Here is a 27,433-nt window from a genome sequence, read left to right as displayed (position 1 = left end):
TATTTAGATTCAGCAACCTTGAGTTTCTGTTTTAAGTGGCTGTTTACACTGTTTGTGCTAGGAATCGATTTTTAGGTGAAGAGCCACGTTTTCAGTAATTTTCGGAAGGACATGAAGTCTTCGGTGAGTCAGATTTTTGGGGTGGAAGTGAGTTCCACAGAGTGGGGGCCAAGGCAGAGAATGATGATCCAAATAGTCTGAGTTGGTTTTTGGTATCACTAGGAGGCGGGCAGAGCTTGATCTTAAAGTGCGCAGTGGATGGTAAGGTTTTAGTTTGTCCTGAAGGTATTGAGGTCCGGTTTTATGCATTGCTCGGTGAGAGATGCATAAGGTTTTGAAGGTCACTCTTCGAGCAACTGGGAGCCAGTGGAGAGTTTTGAGAGCTGGGGAGGTATAATCTCTTGGACCAAGAGCCAGGAGCAGTTTGGCTGCAGCATTTTGTGCTCTTTGTAGTTTAGTCAGGTGGTATGCTTGGACTCCGAGGTAGAGGGGGTTAGCATAGTCCAGTCTTGACATTACAATTTATTGGACCGCGGCGAGTCTGTTGGGAAGACAGAGATGGGAAAATGCACCTAAGAATTTTGGGCAGAGGTCTAGTGGGGAGCCAGATGGTTTCCGGGTGGAGAGAAGTTTGCAAAATTGGTCCGTTGATATTGGTGCAAAAGAGTCAAATGTCGGTAGGGTGTCAGTTTCAGGCGGTGGGTTGGCAGTAAGGTGGGTTGATTGTGATGTGGGTGCAAGAGGGCCAGTTTGTTGATTAGGGAATTTGTTCTTTCGAGAGCAGTGGTGTAGAAGTGGAGAGAGATTGAAAAGGGGTCGATTGGGTGGTGATAGATGATGGTTTGGTGAATTCAGAGACTATTTTGTGGAGTTCCTGGTTGGGGTTTTCACAGTTCATGATTCGAGAGTTGTAATGGGCTTTTTTTGCTTTCCGGATTTCGGCTTTGTAGTGGCGATGGTGCCGGGCCAAGGTGTATCTACTTAGAGTGGTTTTATCTTTCCGCCATTTGCGTTCAAGGGATTTATATAGTTGTTTCGCAGTCTTCAGTTCGGGTGTAAACCATCTTGCAAAAGGGCCATGGTGAGCAGATGTTGCAGGTGGGGGTGAGCGGGGTTAGTGAGGTATTGAGCCATGAGTCAAACGCTTCGGAGTTTAGGTGTTCATTGTGTGGGAGGGTAGGGGGAGGAGACTGAAAGAGCACGTGGGCTAGGTCGGGAATGATTTTTAGTTTCTTCCAGCATTTGCGTAGGTTTGGAGGCTCTGGTTTGGGGAGGGGGGCTGGTGAGCGCATGTTGAAAGGGATAATGAAGCGATCGGACCAGATGATAGGGGTGGGGGTGGGGTTTAGGTGTATCTGGTCGTGGGAGCTGAAATGGCATCAAGGGTGTGTCCTTTATAGTGAGTTGGGCCGTTTATGTGGGTATGGAGGTTAATTGCGTCTAGGCAGTCGACCAGAGAGTGGGTCATAGGGTTGGTGGGGATGTCAAGCCAGATGTTGAAATCTCCTAGAAGAGTGAGGGTGGGATAGTTTATTTGGATGGTGGCTATCGAGTCGCAGAGGTTGCTTGAGAATTGTCTATCATAGCCAGGGGGTCTATAGATGAGTAGGAAGCTGTGGCAGAAGGTTGGGAGGAGGGATAGTTTGACGAGAAGCGATTCGCAGGAGGGGATAGATGGCTTGCAGTTCATGATTGAGGCAGAGAAATATGACTTGAAGGCGATTGCCACTCCTCCTCCTCTAGAGGGTCGGTTGAGTTGGATAAGGGATTATTCTGTGGGGAAGGCTTCAATGGCGATAGGGGCAAAGTCATCAGAGAACCAGGTTTCCGTGATAAAGGCTAGGTCTGGTTTGTTTGAGGTGAGGAGGTCAAAGATGCTGTGTCTGTTTCTTGCTACAGATCGGGCATTAAAAAGGATGCATCTAACTTCGGTACAGGAGGATGATGTGAAGGTTGCCGAGGTGGAGGATGTGAGGAAAGGGGGAGTGGGTGGGTGGGGTGGTTGGGTGGTGTGGGGTGATGGGAAAGAGTGGGAACTGGGGCGAGAGAGAGTGGGTTGGTCGATGGGAAGAGTAGGCGGGCGGTCGCGGTGGTGGGTGTTGGGGTGGAGGGATTGGACAGGTGTGTGAGGTTGGTTGGAAATGGGTCAAGATTCTTGAAGGAGGAGTCTAGGGGGTTAGGGCTTCCAGTTGTGGTTGGTGAGAATTTAAGGGAGAGGGGTATCAGGGATGGTGAGGAAGGGGCTGAGGGTGGTGATGATTGGAAAAATGAGGTGGTGGGTCGAGACAGTAGTGGCGAGGAGTACTGAGAGATTGAGGGAGACCAGGTACGTTTCCTTTTCAGGGTTTTTGTTGTGGTTGGTGTGTGAGAGAGGGTAGGGGGTCAGAGGGTGAAAGGGATGCAGCAACGGTTCTTACCAGGGCGAGACGTGCAGATTTTAGGGAGGGGAAGGAGTGGGGTCGGACGAGGGTGTTTGGGGGAGTTGATGAGATGAGGGGGGAGGGGTTGGGTGCGGGGCTGGGTGTGCCTGTGGCTATCGGCAGGCCATTAGTTCAGGGGGCTGGGAGAGCGGGCATGATGATAGTGGGCAGGTGGACTGAGGGGATGGCAGGGGTCTTAGGATTGTTGGCTCGCCATCAGGCTCCTCTGGCTTGGTGTTTGGAAAGGGGAATGGGTGGGGGCGAGGTGGAGGGTGGGGTGGACTGGGTTGGTATGGTTCTCCTGGCTTTAGGGTTGGGCAGCGAGTGGGCCGAGAATGTGGAGGCGGGTGGGCTGGTGTGCGGTGGTTCTTCTGTCTTGGGATTTGGATAGGGAGTGGGCTGAGGATGAGGTGGAGGGCTGCATGGTTTGGGGAGGGAGGTAGGGCGTGAGCGGGTCTATTTCGGGTGACCTCGGTCGGTCTGGTGGACTCATGGCGTGACTAAGTTTGAACTATGTTACAGTTGGCTTAGTGTGATTGTTCACGCTTTCAGGATCAACTATATCGCAGGATGGTATTTATTCACACTTTCTAAGTTTACCTAAACCACAGTTATGGGCAGTTCCTAAATTCAACTGAACCACAGGGAGATCGACTTCCCACTTTTTAAGTTTACCTATACCCCAGTTAGGCACCCTTTCAATTTGGTTGTGGCACAGGTTGGTATTTTTCGCACTTTCTAAATTCAGTAGTACCACAGCAGGATATTATTCACACTTAAGATTACCTATACCACGGGATGAAAATTATTCACAGTCTAAGTTCAACTATACCATAGGGTGAGGTTAATCACAGATTCCAGGTTCAGCTATACTACATTTGTACCATAGGATGCTATTATTCACACTTTAAGATTATCTATACTCCAGTTAGGGACAGTTTCTAGGTTAAGCTGAACCACAGGAAGATATTATTCGCTCTTTCTAGGCTTAATTATCCCACTGTTAGGGACAGTTTCTAGGTTCAATTTATTCACACTTTCTAAGTTTACCTATGCCACTCTTAGGGACAGTTTCTAGGTTCAACTGAACCACAGTAAGATATTATTCACACTCTGAGTTTACCTTTCCAAGTCAGTTGTCGCGCAAGATGGTATTATTCACACTTTCTAACTTCAATTGTAGCATGAAGATATTATTCCCCGCCTGCACCTGGATGATATTATTCACCTTTTCTAGGTTCAACTGTACCGCAGGGTGAGATTATTCACACTTTCTAAGGTCATCTATACCACAGGATATTATTCACATCTTCTAAGTGAAACTATACCAGTAGGGTGAGTTTATTCACACTTTTTAGGTTCAGCTATACCACAGGATGAATTATTTACAGTTTACAAGTCCAGTTATACTACAGTTAGGGACACTGAGTTCGACTGAACCACAGGAATATGTTATCAATTTCCTAAATTTACCTATGCCACAGTTAGGAACATTTTCTAATTCAGTTGTAGCACAGGATGATATTGTTCATACCTTCTAAGTTCAAATATACCATGGCAAGATGTTATTCACACTTTCGGAGTTCAGCTATATCACAGGAAGATAATATTCGCAACACCTAACTATACCACAGGTTGAGGTTTTCAAGCCTTCTAATTTCAATTATATTATAGGTGAGATTATTCACAGATCACAGGTTAATCTATATCACAGGTGATGTTGCTCAAGGTGAGTAGACCGAAGCCACGTTATTAGGTACAACTTTCTAAGTTCAACTTTGGCTCAGTGAGGTTTATTAGGCACATTTTGTAAATTGAACTAGGACACAGTTACGCTAGTGAAGGCTAAACCCTTAGGAGTTAGGTACACTTTCTAAATTGAACTAGATCACATTTACCCTATTAGGCACACTTTCTAGCTTGAACTCGATCACAATTACCCTATTAGGTACACTTTCTAAATTGAACCAGACCACAGTTACGCTATTAGGCACACTTTCCAAATTGGACTGGGACACAGTTACACTAATTAGGCACACTATCTAAATTGAAGTAGAACAATATTACGTTATTAGGTACACTTCCTAAATTGAGGTAGAACACAGTTACGCTATTAGGCACACTCTCTAAATTGAGGTAGAACACAATAACACTAGTGAAGGCCAAACCCTCAAGAGTACACTTTCTAAATTGAACTAGATCACGTTTACCCTAGTAGGCACACTTTCTAAGTGGAGGTAGATCACAGTTATGCTATTGGGCACACTTTCTAGATTGAACTAGATCACAATTACCCTATTCGGTACACTTTCTAAATTGAACCAGATCACAGTTATGCTATTAGGCACACGTTCTATATTGAAATAGAACACAATTACACTATTGGGTACACTTTCTAAATTGAACTAGACCACAATTATGCTATTGGGCACACTTTCTAGATGGAACTAGATCACAATTTCGCCATTAGGTACACTTTCTAATTGAACCAGACCACATTTACACTATTGGGCACACTTTCCAAGTTGGACTGGGACACAGTTACACGATTAGGCACACTTTCTAAATTGAACTAGACCACAGTTACGCTATATGGCACATTTTCTGAATTGAACTAGACCACAATTACGCTATTGAGTACAGTTTCTAAATTGAACTAGACCACAATTACCATTGGGGCACACACTCTAAATTGAGGTAGAATACAGTTACGCTATTAGGCACACTTTCTAAATCGAAATAGGACCCAATTACGCTATTAGGTACAGTTTCTAAGTTGAAATAGACCACAATTACGCTATTGGGCACACTCTCTAGATTGAAGTAGAACACAGTTACGCTATTAGGCACACTCTCTAAATTGAAGTAGACCACAATACGCTAAAAGGCACACTGGCTAAGTTGAACTAGACCACATTTGCGCTATTAGGCACTTTCTAAATTGAACTAGACTATAATTACGCTATTAGGCATATTCTTTAAATTGGACTAGACCGCAATTACGCTATTGGGCACACTCTCTAGATTGAAGTAGAACACTTTCTAAATTGAAGAACACAATTACGCTATTATGTATACCTTCTAATTTGATGTAGAACACAGTTATGCTATTAGGCACACTTTCTAAATTGAACTAGATCACAAATACGCTATTATGCACACTCTCTAAATTGTACTAGATCACAATTGTGCTATTAGGCACACTCTCTAAATTGAATTAGACCACAATTACGCTATTAGGCACACTCTCTACGTTAAAAGAAGCCCCCCCTCCCTTGCCACACTTACTCTTTGGTGGGTGTTGGCTTTCTTCTTCTCCTGCGGATACCTGCAGATATGATCAGGTGCTGTCCTTTGCCTTAGGGTCCTTAGCTGAAGGGGCTGCCCTGGGGGGTCTGGTAAGACCAGTGAGGATGGCAATTGGAGAAGAGGGGGAGGGTCGGGAGGTGGAAGAGGGTGTGGGGAGGGGAGAGGCAGCAAGAGGAGTGCTACGAGGGCCTAGGGCACTTTGCTGCAGAAAAGGGCGCTTTAGCGCAATGCCTCAAGCAGGCTTTCACTCACCTGGCTTCCTCGATGGAAAGAGGAGCCAGTGATTACACGGGTCGGTAGACCAGGTAGCCACGGGCAGAAAACCAATCAGAGTAGGGGGGCAGGCCGGGAGGCGAAAGGGCTCAGGCGGAATTAGGGTTGCAGCAGTTACTAGCAGAGATGGCCAAAGGGCCAGGCAAACACTCACCGAGCTCTGGACTCAAGCAGCAGGCGGCAATGGACCAATTGAAATTACTTCAAATCAATGCTGCAAAACTTACCGTGCTCCTGGTGGGAAATGGAGCCGGTGAGGATTCCCAAGTCGTTAGACTTGATGCAGTGATCGCGAGCCAATGGGAGCAGGAGTGGGTGGGTTTGGGAGGTGGCGGGGGCCGGGAACCAGGAAGAGGGCGCAGGGTGGGTTTGGGAGGCACAGGGGCCTGCTGGGGGACTCTGGGCCAACACAATATGGGAAAATTACTTCAAATCAATGCTGCAACACTTACTGTGCTCCTGGTGGGAAAATCTGTTTCCCCGCGCCCATAGCACTTTGCAAAACCAGAGGCCAGTTTATGAGTCGAGATGCCTACCTCAAATGGGCAAATGAATGGACAGATTCAGATGAAGATGACTATATCCAGGATACAAAGACAAGAAACAGGGCCCATACTAAGAATCATGTGATCAGATATGAGAAGCCTGGAGTGAAAGGAGCTAGAATCAGATGGGAGTTAAACAGAAAACTGGAGAGTCCAGGAAAATCTGCAGAAGACATTCGAAGATGGAAGAACAGAGGACAGATGCAGATCTGGGGGATCAGTGTTATCACCAGATGGATGGGAAGAAGGAGTGGTAATCTGCAGAGCCTGGGTGGTTATTGGTTGTTACAAACCTGCCATTGACATCGTACAGAATGGCTGTAAGCCATTATGGCCAAGACTTGCTAAACTACTGACTTGGGTCGAAGATAGTGCCCTTGGAAAGTTTAAAGATGTGCTTCAGAAATAATGGCACAAGAAAAGATGGAGAGAATCAGAACTGTGGTTGAATCTTTGATGTACCAGGAATGATACATGGAACATCAGTAATCATGGATTATTGGGCTTGTGGATCCAGGACATACATGAAGCTACCCAAGGATTGGGGAGGACGATGCTCATTAGTAAATGTCCATGTTCCAGCATTAGCGATTCCAAAAAGTGATCTGAATCTTGACAGTTTTCCTAAAGCAGATGCTCACCTGAGGAAGAAGAGATCTGTGAAGCTGATAAAGAGAATGAAGAGGGAGAACTATTTCTCAGCTAAGTCAATAGAAGCTTTTGACTCTATTCCCTATGAGCAGAGGCTATTCAGCCAGACCTCATCATTGTTTACCTTAATTTTCATGCTGAGAATCCAGGTTGGAGCAAATACCGAGTGGCTGCAGATCACCAGATGGGAAGTGCTACAGACGATCAGCAAGACGATAAAGGGATTCAATGCAATCAGAGAAGAGATGAGAGCCATACGACTGATGACTCTCCAGAACAGATATGTCATGGATATGATTACAGCAATGGATGGAGGTGTTTGTGCAAAAATTGGAAAATCATGTTGCACATTTATACCTTCTCATGATGACGAGAATGGAACCTTGACAGAGGCCATAGACATGCTGACAAAGCTCCACGGTCAGATGATAGATGAAGTAGAAGACATTGCTGATGACAGCTGGTTTGGATCACTCTTTTCTTGGTTTCCACAATGGATGGCAGAATTGTTCCAAGTTCCTTGGAGCCCTGATCGTGTTGCTGTTGCTTGGATTCTGTGTGATCAAGATAATTATCTCACAATGTAAGAAGACAGCAAAGAATGCGATAGGGATGAAGATCATGATCGATGTCGAATCAGGATGGAAAGCCAGAGACTTAAAAGATGAAGAAATCAGAGACTTTGTGAAGGCCAGTATCCATGTACCTGTGGGGACGAAGTTCCTGTATCCAAAGAATCATAAAAAGTATGTGGGAAGATGGATCTACTGCAGTCCAATGGACAATGCATGCTCATGACATGGAACAAGGATGAGCATGTGAGATCAGCAGGATGCCTGAAAGGAGTCAAAGATATGGATCCCAAAGAAGCTTTTCTTCAGACATGAATTCCTGGATATGAAGGATGCTGAGAGAGTGGTCAATAAATCGCTCAGAGGGGGGAGTGTAGAGGAGGAGCCAAGTACCCCCATCTCAACCGTTCCGCCCCTTTTTGCCTGCGTGTTGGAAACCAGAGTATGTGACATACAAAGAGGAGTTTGAACGACAAAGTCCAAAGGGAACCATTGGGGCTCGGTTCCCATTGAGGAAACCATATCTACATGCAAGGAGATATGATGGTTTTTTAAATAAGATTCCTGAAGAAGCAGAGCAAATAAACGGCAAGGAAGAATTGTAACGTGACCAACTATCGCCAGTATACGTCACACAGAGCTGAGCTAATGTTCATAGATGAGATGCAGAGCCCAGAGAATTAAGATATTCTATAAGGCATCAAAAAAGTCCCCAGGATAAGTGACATCTTGGGATCAAGGTGAAAAAACATATGCCACAGACACATATGAAGGCATTAAGTCATTTTACACGTGTACAGATGCAAAAGAAACAAAAGAAGACAAAGTAATCTTGAGACTAGCTTTATAGTGAATAGATTGCAGCAAGCGCCAATATATGGCAATGCATTACTTACCGTAAAAGCATTTCTGATGGTTGTATCTGCTTAGATTCACATGCTGTGCATAGGTCCGACATCCAGTGGTCACTGCAGAGTATTGCATTTTGTTTTTCGTAGTCGAAAAGGGGACGTCGACAAGGCGTGTCTGTAACACTATCCCTATAGTGACATGTGTTGTACCCACAATCCCTCACGCATCAAGGTCCCTCTGTTTGTATTTTTTCTGCCCTGAGGGAGCCTTCTATATGTGAGTGAGTACAGAAAAGAGATAATGTAGAAAGATGTCTATGTTCCTTCCATCCGAGCGGGGAGGAAGGGTGGGCGCATGTGAATCTAAGCAGATACAATCATCAGAAATGCTTTTACGGTAAGTAATGCATTGTCTTCTGATGTTTGTTAATCTGCTTAGACTCACATGCTGTGCATAGACTAGCGAGCAGTACCCGGAGTTGGCGGTGGGTTATGAGAAGGAACAGTGGAGAAAAGATGTCTTAATACTGCCTGTCCCACCTGGGAGTCAGATCTAGAGTGTGCATCTAGACAGTAGTGTTTTGTAAAGGTGTGCACAGAACTCCAGGTAGCCCCTTTGCAGATGGACTCAAGGGGAACATTTGCAATGAATGCTATGGATGCCCCAGTGCCTCGAGTAGAATGTGCTCTTGGCTTGAAGGGTAGTTCTCTCTTAGCAAGAGTGTAACAGAGAGTGATGCATTGAACAATCCATCTAAATATAGTGGATTTTGAAACTGCATCTCCTTCTCTTCCTACTGCCACCGAGACAAAGAACTGATTAGTCTTTCTCAGTGGCCTGGTTCTTTCCATGTAGAACATGACAGCTCTGCGTACATCCAGTGTATGCAGACTTTTTTCTCCCAAGTTGGAAGGGTTTTGAAAGAACATTGGTAGTTCTATAGACTGGTTTACATGGAACTTCGAGATGAATTTCGGTGCAAACCTTGGGTGTGTGCATAGAACCACCTTATCTTTGTGAACTGTTACGAAGGGGTCTAGAACAGAAAGAGCCTGTAGTTCACTTACTCTCCTAATGGAGGTGATAGCTATTAGAAAAGCAGTCTTAAGAGTGAGGTCCTTAAGAGTTGCCTTGTGCATGGGTTCAAATGGCGAGCCCATGAGTCTGGTAAGTGCCACATTTAAGTCCCATCTGGGAGCTGGGTTAGCTATCGGAGGGTGTATTCTCTTTACCCCCTCCATGAAGGCCTTGATAACTGGGATTTTCCACCACGACACTTTAAATTGGGAAGTGGTGTATGCAGAAAGTGCCGCCAGGTGGACTTTAATGGAATTGAACCTGAACCCAATAAATGGGTCAGGTACAGAACAATACGTGTGGGAGAGCAGTCAACCGGGTTGATGCTCTTTCCTCTACACCAGATGACAAATCTTCTCCACTTGCTAGAATAGCAGTGGCGAGTATTAGGTTTTCTGGCTTCCCTGAGGATGTCCATACATCTCTGCGGGAGTTGTAGATGTCCAAATTCTATGATCTCAGGAGCCAGGCTGCTAAGTTCATGTTCTGAGGGCATGGATGCAGTGTCCTGCCCTTGTCTTGTGACAGCATGTTGTGTGGGCAGGGAAGTTTCACTGGGGGAGATAGAGACATCTCCATCATGTGAGCGAACCATGGCTGCCGGGCCCACATCGGGGCCACTAGTATCATGGTAACTTGTTCCTGGTGCATCTTGTGCACAACTTTGTTGAGAAGGGGAGTTGGGGGGGAGGGGGGAAAGCGTAAACAAATTTCCCTGACCATTGAATCAACAGACCGTTCCCCTTGGACTGGTTCTGGGGGTACCTGGAGGCGTAACTTTGGCATTGGGAGTTCTCCAGAGTTGCGAACAGGTCTATTTCGGGGAATCCCCATTGCGTGAAGACGTCTAAGACGATGTCTTCGTGCAATCGCCATTCGTACTCTTCGGGCAGGGGGAAGTCTCTGCTGAGTTCGTCTGCTAGCAGATTGAGTTCCCCCGGTACGTGTTGTGACAGTAGGAACATGTGTCTGAGAGCCCACTTCAAATGGGACAGTCCTGGAGAGTGGGTGCCCCCCTGCTTGTTGATGTAGTACATGGCTGTGGTGCTGTCTGTAAGGACCATCACTGTCTTCCCTTGTAGGTGTTCTTGGAAGGCTTTTAGTGCTTTGAACACCGCCAGTAGCTCCAGTAGGTGAATGTGCTTGGATGCTACGTTCGGAGTCCACACTCCGTGAGCAGTCTGATGGGATAGGTGAGCCCTCCATCCTGTGAGGGATGTGTCCGTGGTTAGAGTGGCCTCCACCGCGGGTGTGGGGAAAGGTTTCCCTATTATCAGGTTTTCCTTTGTCCACCACTGTAGCGAGAGAACCAAGGCCTGCGAGACCACCACTAGATCGTCCCATTGTCCGCTGGCCTGACACCACTGGCTGTTGAGCCACTCTTGCATTGGGCACATGCGCAGGCGCGCGTGAGGTACCAAATAAATACACAACGCCATCATTCCTAGCAAGCGCATCACTTTGCGCACCGTCACCTCTCGACCTGCCACATAGTGGGGGATCTGAAACAGCATGGTTTGGACCCTCTCGTTGGAGGGGAAGACAAAGCCGTCCTTTGTTCGAATTAGAGCCCCTAGGAATTGTTTGACTTGGGTGGGGTCTAAGCTGGACTTCTTTTCGTTGATGGAGAAGCCCAGCTGGAACAAAAGGTCTACAGTCTTTTGGGTGTTTGAGAAGCATGTCTCGTAAGAGTCCCCTGTTATGAGCCAGTCGTCGAGGTAAGGGTATACTGGGATGGATAACCTGCGCAGGTGGGCCGCTGCCACTGCCAGTACCTTCGTGAATACCCTTGGAGCAGATGCTATGCCGAAGGGTAGCACTCTGAACTGGTAGTGTTTGCCCTCTATCATGAACCGGAGGTATTTTCTGTGCGCTGGCAACATTAAAATATGAAAGTATGCATCTTTCATGTCCAGTGTCGCCCTGTAATCTCCCTGTGATAGCAGTGGGATCACCTCCTGTAAGGTCACCATACAAAACTTTTGGGGTTTGACAAACTTGTTCGCCGGGCGCAGATCTAATACAGGGCGCATGGTTAGATCCTTTTTGGGTACAAGGAAGTACACTGAATAAATACCTTCCGTTACCCGAGATAGAGGCACGACCTCTATGGCTCCTTTTTCCAGCAGTTGGTCCACTTCTTGGAGAAGGATGGCGAGGTGTTCTGGTGTCATGCGGCGTCCCCTCGGGGGTCTGTATGTTGGGGAACTTTTGAACTCTATACAGTAGCCGCGGGCTACGGTGGAAAGCACCCAGCGGTCTGATGTTATTCCCTCCCATGCTTGAAGAAAGGATGTTAACCGGCCCCCGACCGGCGTTGCATGGGAGGGGACGCAAATCTTTGCGTCACTTGGTGGTGTTGGTGGCTTGGGAGCCTCTGGGGGTGGAACCCCGGCCTCTCCCTTTGCCACGGCGTTGACCCCTCTGATTGTACTGGCCACTATCTCCTTGGTAGTTGCTGGCAGAATACTGTTGTTGTTGGTTTTGTTGCTGGCGTTGGCCACGAAAAAAGCGCTTATTACCAAATCCCCGCCTGTTAGGGGGTTTTGAAATTTGGTCTAAGGTCTTTATTGTGTCAAATTCTTTCTTCTTGTCTCCAGCGCGCCATCAACTGCTTTCCCAAAGAGGTAGGACTCCTCTAAGGGCTTATTGATAAGGGACGCTTGTGTTTCTGCCTTAAACCCGGAATTGCGAAGCCAGACGTGACGCTTCAGCAAAATTCCTTGTACCAAAGTGCGGCCAGCCGTCTCTGCTGCATCGAGGGTATTCTTGACGATGCTTTGGTTGACCAGAGAGCCCTCGTTAACTGTAGCCAGAAAACAAGTTCTTAGGGGTTCGGGAGCTTCTTCAATGTCCTGTTTAAGGTTTTCCCATTGAGCATCAGCGTAGCTTGCCAACAGTGTGTTATTATTGGCAATTCTGGTAGAGAATGCTGCAGAGGTGGTGATTCTCTTGGCTAGGGCATAAAGCTTCTTCCCCTCTTTATCTGGGGGTGCCTCGCTGGTAGATAGTGGGACTCCGGCCCTTTTCCTGGTGTTGGTCACGACTGGGGAGTCCGGGATTGAGTGACCCTTAATATATAATGTATATAATGGGTCTGATTGAGAGGGAGAGAACAGTTTCTCAATCCTCGGATTGACCCCTCTCACCAGTGCAGGAGTGGACAGAGAAGGGGTAATACGTCTCTTAACTGAGGCAAGGATGGGGATAGTTTGGCTAGTGGGGGGGGGGGGGTTTCTTTGATAATCCTCTCCACAAAATCAGTGTCTGGGGTGACCTCCCCAGTTTCAAGTTCAAAATGTGCTGCTGCCTTCTTCAGCAGTGCATTGAAGGTGGGTTGATCATCAACAGGCGAAGGGTTCCTGACTGGTGTAGTTTCAGTAGACCTGATGACTATACTGCTACTGCCTGTGTCTGTAGACCTAGCTGGTGACTGCCAGGGATTTGGGTCGCCCTCGCCTGTGTCCTCCTGGAATCCCTCCTCACCTAAGTTAGTGTCCTCGTGAAAACCTTCCTCTTCTTGTTGGTCTTCAACATAGGTGAACTCATCTTCCTCCTGGAAGAGGGTGTCTTCCTCAGTGAGGTCGTAAGAGTATATGTCCTCCTGTATGGGGTTATAAAACTTCTGGTATTTAGGCCTTGGACTCTCCAGGGGTGCCTCCCTTGGTCTCTTGGGTGCCCTGTCTTCTGGGATGGACATGAACCTCCTTTCGGCGATCATTCTCTCTTCCGAGGGATCGGTCGCCATCGCGCTATGTAACGTCGAGTCCTTGCTGGCAACGTGAGTGCTCTGTAACGTTGAGTCCTTGCTTGTCGAGTCTTTTCTGGCATCGTGAGCGCTCTTACGATGCGCGTCGCCGGAGATTTTGGTGTTAGCGCCCTTCTCTTTAGAATGCCCAGTCGCCTGTCGCGGAGGCGGTGACGGGGAGGGCTGACGACCCTTACGGTCGGCGGAAGACGCCAGTGGGCCCGGCGTCCCTGTTGGCGCTATGGCTGCCTTCGTCTTAGACAAATGCGTGCCGGGGGGTATGTGCTTTGGTGTTTTTCCGTGTGCGTCCTTGTCGCCAGAGTGTTCATCCCCATAAGCTGGGCGTGACCTGGGTTTGTCGGGGCCGGGGACGGACGACGAGGAGCATGAACGCTCCTTTGAGAGGTCTACAACCTCTGTTACGGGGGCCGTGTAGTCACTGTCCTCGTCACATTCGGCGGCGGTGGCAGCGGGCGAGGAGTCAGGCCTAGACATGGCATAGGCCGCCCATCTTTAGACCCTGCGGTCTTTTAGAGTTTTGGGCTTTAGTAATTTACAGGCCGCAAAGCCGTCGTCCTGGTGATCGAGGGGTAAGCAACGGTTGCACCGTTTGTGCTTACCCTTCCAGGTATACCCTTGCAAAGCGGGCAAAACCTAAATGGTGTCCTCTCCATAGCTGAGGGCAAGAAGTGGGACTACGACCTCGAAAGAGAGGGAGGGGAAAGAGAAAGGCATTCTTAAAGAGAAAGTAAGACCACACAACCCCACTCTCCCTACTGTGTATGGCCGGCGAGGCCAGGTCACGTGTTCGGCAGCGCCAAAGGATCCCCTCCGCTCGTCCTTTCGTTGAAGATCTGCGTCGAGGGATGGATCTACGTTATTGATATTAATAACAAACGACCAAAGGTCAAAGAAACTATTTGGCAATGTCTCTCGAGGAGCTCCGCATAAAGGCGACCAGTAGCTGTGCAGAAAAAAACAATCTGAGGGACATCGACGTGTGAGGGATTGTGGGTACAACGCACGTCACTATAGGGATAGTGTTACAGACATGCCTTGTCGACGTCCCCTTTTCGACTACGAAAAACAAAATGCAATACTCTGCAGTGACCACTGGATGTCGGACCTATGCACAGCATGTGATTCTAAGCCGATTAACAAACATCAGAAACATATATACCTATGGACAAGTAAAGGATGGCTGTTTCCACCATGCATTATAGCAGTGCTGGACAGTAGCAGAAAGGCCTCATCTCCAGTGATTCGCAGTTAAAAACCAAATTGAATTACAATGTGGATCTCAGCAGACAAGGCTGGATGAGCCAAGAAGCCAAGGTCTTATCAAACTGGAGTAAACGGACATTGGATACAAATTGTGCAAAAGAACACAACTCCTGTTCAGAAGGCATGAACATAAAAGGGAAGACGTCAGAGGTCTATTAAAAAATAGTATCAAATACGCTAGAAGCTTGATTCCACAATCTCTAGTCACATGGAAGGATGAAGTTGGACGAACGAGATGGTCACACCTACGCACGAGGGCAGAGCGTGCTTTCACTCCCTGAATTTCTCAAAGCTAAGAACACTCTCAAGGCCGAGCTTCAAAGCCTAATTGACAGTAGACCACTGAGGTGATGATGGATTGATATGCTAATTGGTGGGAAGCAATGGTTAAGGCGAGCTCACGAGCACCTCGATGGCGAGCCTGCATGCTGCTACACGTAGATAGAAAAGTACCGACAGAGGTTAGAGTGCCAAACATAATGTAGAGGACTGCGTATTTAGGGGTCCTATAGTTGTGTAAACCAATGGGGCGTTGTGTATTTAGTGACGTTCGTAGTGGTCATTTTTAGGTAAGGGCTTAGTTGCTCCACTTGATGTTCAGTAACCAATCACTTTCTTTCACTTTTTTAGACTAGTATGGATTGTATACTTAGATGTTTACTCCGAGCCAATCACCCATACTCATAGGTTTTAATAGTTTGCCACGTAGGATGACGTTAGTAAAACGTAGGTTAACGTCATTGATGACGAGTTTTGCGTATAAGATCTCTGTTTTTATTAGGAATGTTTGAGTAAGAGGATAGAGCAAGTTCGTTGATGTTCCTTATGCTCCCCGTTTAAGATAACTGATATTAAAACAGTCTTCCTTTTCCAACTACCCGAGTCGTTTTGTTTATTGATATATGAATACAAATCTGCATCCCCATCCATCTCCTGGGTAATTGCTACTCATCAAAGGGGCTGGGTGTTCCAGTTCAATGTCTCTAGGAGGTCCAGAAGAATGCTTCCCTCCTTCTGGACAGGAGATCTTGCCAGTTCTTATCACGGTTTGCCAGATTAAGGGTTCCTGTTTCCCTGGCTTTCTGTCACTGTTTGTAACAAATATAGGGGAGGACTCCCTCCCCCTGGTTGTTTCTTCTTCCTTCTGTACACAAGTCTTTCAACGTTCACAACTAGCAGAGGGGATGACCGTCTTCCCCTGTTTTTTTTCTTCTCTTCCACAACTGCAATGAAGAAGAGATATTTGTATTCTCTTGCTTCTTCACTTTCTATTTGATGGATTACCTGGGTGGCTTCCCTGCAGTTATTGAAATGATGAACTATACTTATTGTTACACCTGGTACATTCACCTGTCAGGTGTTGTGACGATGGGGAGAACTCTTAATGCATTGGTACTGTTTTATGGGTGCATGTCCCAGACTTGCATATTCTCAGTTTCGGGTGGTCTACCTGGTGTATTCTCCCGTTTTAGGCAAGATTGTATGCAGTAGTCTTTGGGTGCACTACAACAACCCTGACCTCATTGCAGTAGGAACCCAACCTTTGGATACGTCTGTACTACACAGGTTGGTAGCGTGATTGAGCAGCCAGGCTTATCTCAAGAGGTGTCAATGTGAGGTGTAGGGGGGTTACACAGAGATTCACAGTGACAAGTATTCAAATAAACTCTTACACACAAGGTTTCTTGATTAAACAATTATTAATTTATTTAACAGTTGGTTAGAATAAGCCTTCTTCAGAAGGGGGGCAATATAATAGGAACACACAAATACACTCCAAAATACACACTCTTAATATTTCTAAATCAATAAGTACCCTTTTGGGATGGAACACAGACACTTACTACACCCTCAGGTGACTTTAGTAACTAGGACACTGTGGACATTAATATGTCACTGTTAGCATTTAGAATCAGACTTAAGAGTTTGTCAAAGAGAAAGGTTAATAGGATAAAACAAGAGGTCTCACAATTATTCTGAAAGCAGGTAAGTACTTTTGAACAACCCCCCAATGCAATGTTAGTTAACCCATTCCTGGGCGGAAGACCAAACACAATGTCAGAGGGGAGAAGAGTCATTCAGGGAACCAGGTTAGGCCAAAGTCAATTGGGCAAAAGTCTAGGTGAACTGAAGCACTTCTCAGAGGTAGGTAAAAGTCTTGCACAATGTTTTTAGAAGTCTTTGTAGAAAAGAAGAAATCAAAGTAGGGCCACATGATGTTTAGGCTTGTGAAGTAAAGAAGTTGTTAGCAACTAGCAACCAAGACAGGTCTCAGCAGATAAGTGAGCTTACACGACAAGAGTTAAGTTCTCTTAGACTATACAGTACCTTCAGTTAGACGAAAAGGGCTTTGGCTGGCTTCAGTTCCTGTGCAGCACTGCAGATCCTGTGTTACTGGGCCTCAGTCATGGGGACAAGAGGGAGGACGTCTGGAGGACTCCTGCACTGCAACGGGACAGTCGGCGACAGAACGAGACCAAATTCTATTCAGTGGCACTTCGCGGGTTTCAGCTCCCCGCGTCTAAGCAAATAGCACCACTGTGGACTCTTGGCTGTCGAGTTGGGCTTTCCTTGCATCTGGCGTCCAGCACTCTGTTGAGGTGGGTCAGGCTCGGTCAGTCCTGCTTCCTGCGAGTCCGGAGCATCTTCCTGTAGCTCTTGGCCAACTTAAAAGCAACGCACACAATCTGGTGTTCCTCTCCCTGGCTATTCGGTTCCAGCAGCAACTGCGGTGGAATTTCAACCAGGTCCGAGAGGATGTCCAGGTGGCTTACTTTGGAGTTGATTGGTCCCACCAACTCATGGGGAGAAGTCATCCTTACAGGGCTTCTCTTGTCAAAACGAATTTGAAGTTTCAGCACAGCAGAGGGGCTTCACCCGGCAAACCAACGGTCCAGGAGTAGCATCAGGCGTCTCTTTCAAGTTCTTCGGATTCCTTCGTCCCGTGGTCGACTCTGCCTTCCAAGCCAAAAAGCCATGCCTTTTATGCAGGTTTATCCCATTCATTCCAGCTTAGCTGTCAGTCACCCAGAAGGGTGGCTGTCCTTGCCAGACAGCCAGCCGGCCAATCCCCCAAGAGTGCATTCCTGTCTCCTAGGAGACTAAGCACAGGGAGTTTCGGGCACCTCCCTTGATTCCTGCCCTCAACAGACACCCTGGAGCCAGAGGCGGCTTCACTTGTGAATCCCGCCAAAGGCAAAGCGGACAAAGGAACAAACCCTGGTTCGCACACAGAGTAAATCTCAAGAAGGACCTTCCCACAAAGAAATGACGAAAAAAAGCAGACAGGGGCCATTTTGACAAAAATGGCACCTTCGGATGCTTTAGTGCAGCTGCGAACGCAGCCTGCTGTAAATGCACACCACGGTAGTTAAAAGTAAACCACTGCCACCTAGCCATTCATCGAGGAAAGGGTAACATAAAAATGTTACATGAGAAGCAAGACAAAGGGGATACTAAGAAGCCCCTCCAGCACTCAAATGTAAGATAGTGTGTGTTGGGTCTAGAAAGTTACAATGCAAGTAAAGTCAATTTCAATTTACTGCTCTTGGAAACAATTTATCCAAGAGAAGGTATTTAAACCTTGGGGAAATCTGAAAGACTTCCCTTGTCACACAGCACCTTCAGTGCAGTGACACATGTAAAAGATGATGCCTATGGAGTTTGTCAGACTCCACAACCAAAAGAAACACAGAGTTCAAATCATATTAAAAATACATGAGAGAGTGGGATAAAGGGTCTCACTCTCTCCAGGTTAAAAATTCAAGTCCTCCAAATCCAGCAAAGTTGCTGAGGGTCTCTAAGGTAGAGAGGAATTAGCACATTTCTGAGAATTCTCCCTTACGTCCTGCAAGGTACTATGACTAAGATGAGCAGTTGTGATGCTTTGCTTTGGACTTATGGGTGTGAGTCCCAGACTTGCATATCCTGCCTTTATTTGTAGTCCCCCTGTTATACACTCCTGCCAGGTACTATGACTGTGATGATCACTCTTGATGCGTCTGCAGTTCAATATTGTTCTTGGCCTGGGGTCCCAAAGCCCTATATGTGGAGCCTTTCTATGTTTGTCCACTTTCATCCCACAGGCTTGGCTGCTCTGCGTCTCCCCTGCCGCTCTGTACCTTATTCTCTGGTCTGCGGCATTGTCGGGGCTCTTCGGATGCTGGCTGTAAGTTGTGTGGTTACCTTGCCATGGTTCGCCTGCCTTGGGTCTGCGGCGGCTCCCCAGGTGCGTTTCTCCTGGCGGCCAACTTCTGCTTGCTTCTCACTCTCTATGACCGGTTTGCTGGGAGTTTCTTCCTTGGCTTCTCCTTCGTTCGTGTCTGTTTGGCACTGGATCGTCTGTGGACTCACAATGTCCAGGTCCGTTCTTCTCCAGCTTCCTTTGCGGTTCCATCAGAGAGGGCGGTTTGACAAAGCTAGTCCAACTTTTTCTTTTAAAGCACCCACTGCAATTAATTGTCCATATTGACTAGACTCTGCGCTTCTTCCTCGTCATAGTAGACGCATTGCCATGATTCACTGAGCTATTGATGTTCTTCCCGTCTAGTTTTTCTACAGCATTCGCATGGGTAGTCCGTACTTTTTCTGGTCCCAGTACTTAAGGAGGTGAAGTGTCTACCTTGCACAGGTACATGTGCTTGCATGTACCTGTGCAAGGTAGACACTTATAGGGGGCTACAGGATCTTCTATGGGGTAAGTGGGTGAGGGAGGTTGTGAAGGAGTGGGTAAATACTACGTTCTCCCTAGTGTGTCGTCCCTTGTCCCATAAGAGTTTTCCATCCCCATGTGATCCTCCCATGGTACACCACCCCCAGGTGGATTATTGGACTGTGGCTGCACCACTCTGGCCCCATGAGAAGTGATGACATCCAAGGATTCGTCACCATCCTCTAATGGGTTCCTCATCTTAGATAGACCCCCAATGCAGTATGTAACACGAAGGAGGGGGAAAAAAGAGTGAGGCACTTCTCCTACAACTGGAAACTAACATGGTAATGCAGAAGTAGGCATCCTGATTTGCTGATAAATGTAAACAATTGTGCATGGTGAATGTTAGCAAAAGCCACCGGACTGCTGCACACCTTTGCAGAGCTAATGTATCCCCTAGGCCCTTGGTCATGTGACCAGACACCTTCTGGTAGCACTTTTCCAGGGGAAGTGATACAATTCTGAGATGCAAATTATGGCAATGTCAGTTTGGAAACTGCTTTGCCTATTCTAGAGCTCCCACAAAAGAGGCAAACAGTTGGTTGCCCTTTCTAAACTCTCTTGGCCTAGCGATATAGAAGCTTAAGGCCCTTCTGGAATAAGACAATGAATCTACACCTGCTTCCACCGCCTGGAAATTGACAAGGTGAAATGTAAAATATTGGTAAATATATCTTGTGTGATAGGTGAAAATGTGAATGATTTTCTTTTTGCAACTTTTCCTCCATAGATTTCTATGGGACACCCTTTCTTTTTGCTGGTTTTGAAACCCAAACCTGAATTCTTGGTGGCAAGTAAAGCTTTCTGCTTTATTTCCATTGCCGTTTTGTTCATTCTTATGGGGAAACTAGTCACCAAGACTGACCGCGCCGAGAGACCAATGTTCTCTATATGAATTTGTGCATTGTTACAATTGCACACATCACCTTACAGCAAAGTGTAGTTAAGAATATTCTTAGCTATTTTAATAATGGTATTTTGGTTACTTTTACAATGTGACTAAGACAAGCTGATGGCAGCCCACGTTTTTGTTTTATTTTATTTGTGCACTTTTGCATTTTCTGCAAATGGCTACTAAGGTTGCTAGCACCCTAAAATGGCCATGGCATGAGGTTTTTCGCTTGTTCTTTGGGCATTTTGTTCTTTGACCTTCTATCGAAGGTAAGGACCTTGTACTGGAAATGCTGATGCTGAATGGAAGACCCGAGCTATTTCCGATGAGAAGGCCAGATCGGTATGTGCAAACAGGCATCCTGGGGATCTAGAGCACACATCCGATCCCATTCCACTATGGCCGAGGGGATATGACTTGGGGCGACCATCTTGAGCCTTTCGGTTGGGAGATGAAAGATGAAGTTTGATGGATCGAGAATGGTCCACCAACCCGCTTTATCCTTCTTCGGAAGAGCGAAGAAACCAGAGTAGTAGCCTTGCACAGGACTCTCCAGACGAATCTGTTCTACTACATCCAGTTTTTTTGTTTGTTTTTGCAAGAAGTCCAACTGTGATGAAAATTGTTGGGGGAGAGGAGGAGGAAGTGGGCTGAGGGAACAGGAAGTCGGTAGCCAAATCCCACCAGCGACAGGGTCCAAGGGTCTGAAGTTTTCATCTTCCATTATAGTAAATGTAGGCTTATGCCCCTCTGCCCCAACCATAAACGGTGTAGAGTGCTGCTATGCCATCAGGGCGTCAAACCTTTGGTTTGTTAGGCTGTGTCTCGTTAGTTCTTACGAAGGGATTTCCCATTCCTAGCTCTCTTCTTTGATGGAGCACTGGTTGCTTGTATTCTGCGATCTCTGCTCTATTTCCTTGCAAGGAAACCTCAGAAGCCGATTTTGGGACGCTGCATTCTCCGCTGGAAAGAGTACGTGTTTGTTCTCGCCACGGGTCTAAGATGGCTGAAAGACTCAGCCATTATACAATGTGCCTTTTCTTTTGTCAACTCGTCATCTGTTGATGGATGAAACAAATTGATTCCATCAAATGGTAGCGCTCGTACCTTGTCCTGTACATCTGGCATTCATTTTGTGCTCTTGAGCCAAGCTCTCCGGCTAAGGTCCACCCCATGTCGTGGGCTACTATTTTTGTATCTCTCAGTCCTGAAAGGAACTGGTCTTTTCTGTCACCTGAAAGATCCCTGGCAAGCTCGTCCATTTCACGCCAGAGTTTAATGTTGCAGGCCGCCAGCATTGAGCATGCTTGTCACAGATGTAACAAGCTATTTAAATGGACCTTTTTGCCTACAGCATAAATGACCTTTTCCTGTCCTGCCAACATGAGCGAAGCGGATGCCGTGGGCAATGGCTCCTTTCCTTGTGCAAAGTCTACGGAAACTACAACAGAGTGTGCCAGAATATTTTAGTCATTGATAGGGACTCAGTGGGCACCTGTCTAGCACAAGTTGTGTTTTTTGTTAAACTGGCTGACATTGTGGGGTTTGTCCCAAATCTTCTTGGCCTCACTTAAGATATCCTGCTGCAAGGGTATGCCTGTGCGTCCCGCTTTCTATGTGAGGACCTTCGATAGCACCTTCATTTCCAGAGGGGGCTTCTCTGGAAACAGCAATTTCAAAAGCTCTACGATGTCACACACTCTGCCCGGGAACATTCTGTTTGGGGGAAAAAAGAGGACCAATAGAAAGGACATTCCTCAGTGTCTTCTCATGACATCAAGCTGGCTTGAGTCCTAGTTTTCCCTGGGCGTGTCTGGGATGTAGGAGGTGTGAACTGTTGCTCAGCTCCAGTTGTGCTGGTCTTGGCCGGCAATATTTTGGATATGAGTAGTGGTATGAGGAACATGTTCCACAGCAGACTCCACCTGTGGTGTCAGTGTGTATTTTGGTACTAGCAACTGTGGCAAGGTAGCAGCAGGGGCCTGCGTTTCAGCCAGCACCCGACTCCCCTTTGCAGCCTTGTTAGGGATAATTCTCAGAAATGTGCTAATTCCCTTCTACCTTAGAGACCCCCCCTCTACCCCTGCAGCTATTTTTCCTGGACGTTTTTTCCTGGAGGTTTAAATACCTTTTCTTGGTGAAACTACGGTTTCCAAGAGCAGTGAAGTGAAACTGACTTTACTTACATTGTGTAACTTTCTAGACCCAGCACACACTATCTTACAATAGGGTGCTGGAGGAGTCACTTAGTATCCCCTTTGTCTAGTTTCTCATATAACACTTTTTATGTTACCCTTTGTACAAATAATGGCTGGTGGCAGTGGTTTACTTTTTTTACCATTGTGTGTTTTTACCGCTGGCTGCAATCGCAGCTGCAGTAAGGCACCCATCAGTGCCCATTTTGTCACAATGGCCCTGGTCTTGTTTTTTCGCCATTTCTTGTTGGAAAGGTCCTTCTTGAGATTTACTCTGCGCGCTAAACCAGGTCTGGTCCCTCCAGGGGCAGGAAGTGAGGGAGGTGCCCGAAACACCCTGTGCTTATTCTCCTTGGTTACAGGAATGCACCCAAGGGTGTTTGGCTGGAGGGCTGTGAATGAATGGGAGAAACCTGCATAAAAGGCAAGACTTCTCCCCTTGGGTTGGTTGGACCAATTCCCCCCAAAGTGTACTCATCTGGACATCCTCTCGGAGCTGGCTGTACTTTCATTGCTGCTGCAGGAACCGAAATTCCAGGGAGAGGATCACCAGATCGAGTGCATCACTTAAGTCAGAACCAAACTCATGGAAGATCCTCCGGACTTCCCAGAAGCAGGACTGACCAAGCCTGAGCCACCTCAACAGAGTGCTGGACCCCAGATGCAAGGAAAGTCAAGAGTGGTAGCCGAGAGACCACAGTGGTGCTATTTGTTATAGACGCGAGGAGCTGAAACCGTGAAGTGCTGCTGAATTGAAGTTTGACCTTTGCTGCCTCCAACGTTCCCCATTGTAGTGCAAGAGTCCCCATATGTCTTCCCTCTTGTCACCATGACTGAGGCCCAGGAACACCAGGATCTGCAGAGCTACACAAGAACAGAAACCAGCTGGAACAATTTTTGTCTAACCAAAGGTACTGTAAACCTAAGAGGACTTACCTCTTGTTGTGTAGCCTTACTTGTTCTCAGTTGAGACTTGACTTAGATGCCATTGCAGAGTTGCTTGCAGCTTTGCCCCTCACAAGCCTCCCAGCTTGTGGCCCTTCAAGTGAATCTTAGTTCCACAAACTTTTATAGAAACATTGTGCAAGACTTTTACTTACCTGCAAGAAGACCTTCAGCTCCCCTAGACTTTGCTCAATTAATATTGACTGTCCTGGCTCCCCGAGAGAGTCTTCTTCCCTCTGACTTTGTGCTTTTGCCTTTCCTCCAGGAAAGGGTTAATTTACTTTGCACTGGAGGGTTAAAAAAGTACTTACCAGTTTATGAATTATTTGTTAACCTTTGTTTTATTCCCATATCTAATCCTTTACACCCAAACTCAGTATTGCTCTAAATTTACCAGTGATACATCAATGTCCACAGTGTTCTAGCTATTTAAGTCACCTGAGGGTGTAGGACGTGTCTGTGTGCCATCCCCAATGGGTATCATCTGATTTCGAGAAACAGCGTGTGTTTTGAAGTGTACTATAAGTTTTACATGTTTTGCTCCCTTGTGAAGAAGGCTTCTATAGCCGACTGTTAAATAAATTAGTAATTGTTTAATCAAGAAACCTTGAGTAGAACAAGTTACTCTCTTACCTATCGAATACGTCGGAGGATCCAATCCCCCTCGAATAAGTGTTTATTTTAATAACTGTCACTCTGACACTGTGTTACAACCTCAGCTCACATTGACCCCTCTTGAGATAAGCCTGGCTGCTCAGCCACACTGCCAACCTGTGTAGCACAGACATATACCAAATGTTGGGTTCTCTATTGCCAGGAGGACATGGTTGCTGTAGTCTCCCAAAGGGTACTGCACACAATCTTGCCTAACATACCACCTCAAGGGATCTGCATTTGTTTGCCATTTACAGCCTAGCACGTCCAGGCCATTGGGCCTGGTCTGGGGTTACCATCCCACTTCCTGCACACGCTTGTACTTGGCGTTCCTCGCCATTACTCAGATGATGGGGTGAGGGGATGTGTCCCTATTCCATTTCACCGGCCTTGCTTGCTTAACCTCTCTTCTCGATCGATGTCTGGGAGAGCCTACCCTTTCAGTGAAATTCTCACTAGTGGTAAGCTATGGTTTCTAGTATGTTTAACCTCATGGTTTGATCCTACAGCTGCTTCTTAGTTTGCCTCCTTTACTTACAGTATGTATCGCATGGCACCCCAAAAGTGCTACGCATGGGTATGATTTGCCACAGCTAAATCGTTAGCAGTTGAATTAAAGCCGGTTCACGCTCATTTCACTTTCTCTTTTGAGCAGTGCTTATGCTCTTGTTTGGTGAGGAGCCTTGCACGAGTTTAAACGCATACATATACCAGTTTTCACTAGTGTATCACCATTTGTCCCGCCCCGTTATTACCTTAATTCATTTGTTATTGTGTTAATCATCTATTCATGGTTAGCATATAGCTTAAAGAGTTACATCTTTAGTGGTACTAACGTGCACTCTCTACGAGGCACCCTACAATATATTATTTCATTTACTCATATTTCCCAATAGTCCCCCCAACAGCATAGGATAAGGTCAGATCCTCTGTTACACAATGGTGCATTCCCATTCTCAAACCGCCACGGGATGCTACCAGTGTATGGCTCCAGGTGGGGGGCGGGGAAGGGGATTTTCTTTGTCATTTCGCCCTTTTGTTCGCCCCAACTTTTCCTTCAGCACACAGCCAACAATTGGCTCCAACATCTGTCAGCGGGCTCAGTAGCACCAAGTCTCTCGAGGACTGCTGATAAGGGACACAATACAAATATCTTGTTTCTAAGCCTCCACAACACCAAGGAACTGTTTAGCACATCTCAAGGCCACCACCCAGCCACAACCCTACTTATAATAAAACCTGCAAAACATTGCTCTCATAACTAACAATATAATTGATTTGCCCATTATGGACAGCTCCTGACTCTCTCCATGACTGTTTTGGTCTAAACCTATACTACGGTACATGCATCCCAGCTAATGCTACAACTCACTCCTCATCTTCACCTCTCCTTGTGACCTTTGTCTTCTGTTCACTCGCCGTCTGTATGCCGCTATTCCCAATCCCTGCTCACCTTTATTCTCATCTCCTTCTCACCCCACAGACTTCGGTCTGCTTTGCACCTTGGGTCAGGTCACAGCACTTTTAGACGACTACAATGGCGAGGTGCGCAGTATAAAAGCTAATTAACTAACATAACAATCACTGGCATGGCAAATCTCTACATAAACCTACCTGAAGAAGTATATGCTGTGGATCTGGTGACGTCTGGGCACAAGGCCCCAAACCGCCTTAGTGTTGGACTTTATAAGAATTGGGGAAGCTGTTTTGTGTTTATTCTGTCTCCCTTTATGCACCTGAACTAGTTAGCTGTGTTGCAGTGGTCTTTGTATCAAATGCTAATCTATCTCTCCAAGGGTTAATGCATGCATCTGTTTTTATAGGGGTTTTGTATACAATATTTGCCTGGTATTTTTATCTGCTTAGATGCGTGAACTAAAACCCTAATAAATAATTGTATTTTCATACACTTACGAGTCTGATTGGAATTAGCAGTGTTGCTGTGTGGACTCATTGTAGCCCTAGACCACTCTCACACCCGTCCTGAGACGAAGCATTGACCACTCTGCTACCTACCTTGACTGGGTTTGCCAAACCTCTCACGTCTTCCCTGTTCATCAATATAGGGTGACCTCCCTGATTTTGGTAATCCATCTCAAGTACTGCAGTCTCAAAGCGCACAAACGTTGCCAATGTTAAAGAGCATACTGCCCCAAACCAGGGACCACATACCTTAGTCTGCTGAAAGGCATTGACTGGAAAAATACAGTGCAATAAAGAGAATACTAAATTGTGTTGTGGTTGTAAAGATGTGTTATACATTTAAAAAAAAGCAAATGTGTAAGTGAATAATGAGTTTCAATCCAGGGGTACTTGTGGTTGCACGGCTGACAAAATTTGAATAGAGTATTTTCCATGTGGGTGTATGGTCTTGTTATTTATGGTTTCATTCTGTCCCTACGCAGACTTCCAAATCAATCATTTGTGCCAAGCTCACTGTCAATGTAGGCTTTTCTTCTTCACCACCAATCCATGGCCAAACCGATGGCAGAAATAAAGCAACATAGGCAGCAATGGCTTGGAGCAGTATTGTGGAAGGCCTATACATGTAAAGCAGGTGTAATGTAAAAAGAGTGTCCCTGTTAACACTATCTTATAGTTTTCAGTAAGCAACTTTAACCTTACATTTTATCTTGCCGTGTTCCACCTCCACGTACTGCAACTGGCTGGCTGTTCTGGGAAAAAGCACCTCCGCCACGAATTGCACTTGGATGGGTTGGTGAAGCAGCTGGGTGCTGTCCTGGACGGATAGGCTTTGCTACGTAGGAAAGTAAGAGACAATATAGTTTTATCGTTAAAACAAACTTTTGTCAACCACATCTGCATTGTTGAAGACTTTTGTGCCAAATTATTCAACAAATATAAACTAAAATATGCATTCATCTTTCCTTCTAAAACATAGATGACAGGCTGGTCAAATCTAGTAGAGCATCCGCTATGGAACCCATTTTCTTTCCAGGAATTGTATCCAGATTTGAGATCATTAGATGGGAGCAGTTGAAGATTTGTAAAGCATGGAAAATGTTTCAGCAGGGTGCCTCAGTATTGAAAACAGACATGTGCACTGTAGGACAAGGGCTTTGCTGTATAGAAGTACAAATTACTTTACTGCCGGTAATGTTCTGTTTGATGGACACGATGATTGCTCCGAGATTATGCCTCGAGAACAGTTTGTTCGGCAAACAATTTTTCCTAACCACTGCATGGCTCAGAATCAGCATCATCACAGCGCCTTAGTGTTGTCTCATGACAGGAGCAAAGTCGTCCCATATATACTCTGAGACGCTGGTGCCATTTTCACCTCA

General features: G+C 46.4%; 1 protein-coding gene across 2 annotated transcripts in view; it reads right to left on the bottom strand.

Moving 5' to 3' along the window:
- KIF5B (kinesin family member 5B) overlaps positions 1 to 27,433 on the bottom strand; it is a 1,711,571-nt gene that overhangs the window by 72,379 nt on the left and 1,611,759 nt on the right. For both annotated transcript variants that reach the window (XM_069648059.1, XM_069648058.1), the window contains exon 25: positions 26,754 to 26,886. In XM_069648059.1, the coding sequence (XP_069504160.1) occupies positions 26,754 to 26,886 (133 nt within the window). The remainder of the gene's footprint in view (positions 1 to 26,753; positions 26,887 to 27,433) is intronic.

Source organism: Ambystoma mexicanum, chromosome 2q, assembly GCF_040938575.1.
Source record: "Ambystoma mexicanum isolate Mex_15411 chromosome 2q, UKY_AmexF1_1, whole genome shotgun sequence".
In the NCBI taxonomy this organism is placed as follows: Eukaryota; Metazoa; Chordata; class Amphibia; order Caudata; family Ambystomatidae; genus Ambystoma; species Ambystoma mexicanum.
The sequence above is the reverse complement of the archived record's forward strand: the minus strand, read 5'-3'. Positions and strand labels throughout refer to the sequence as shown.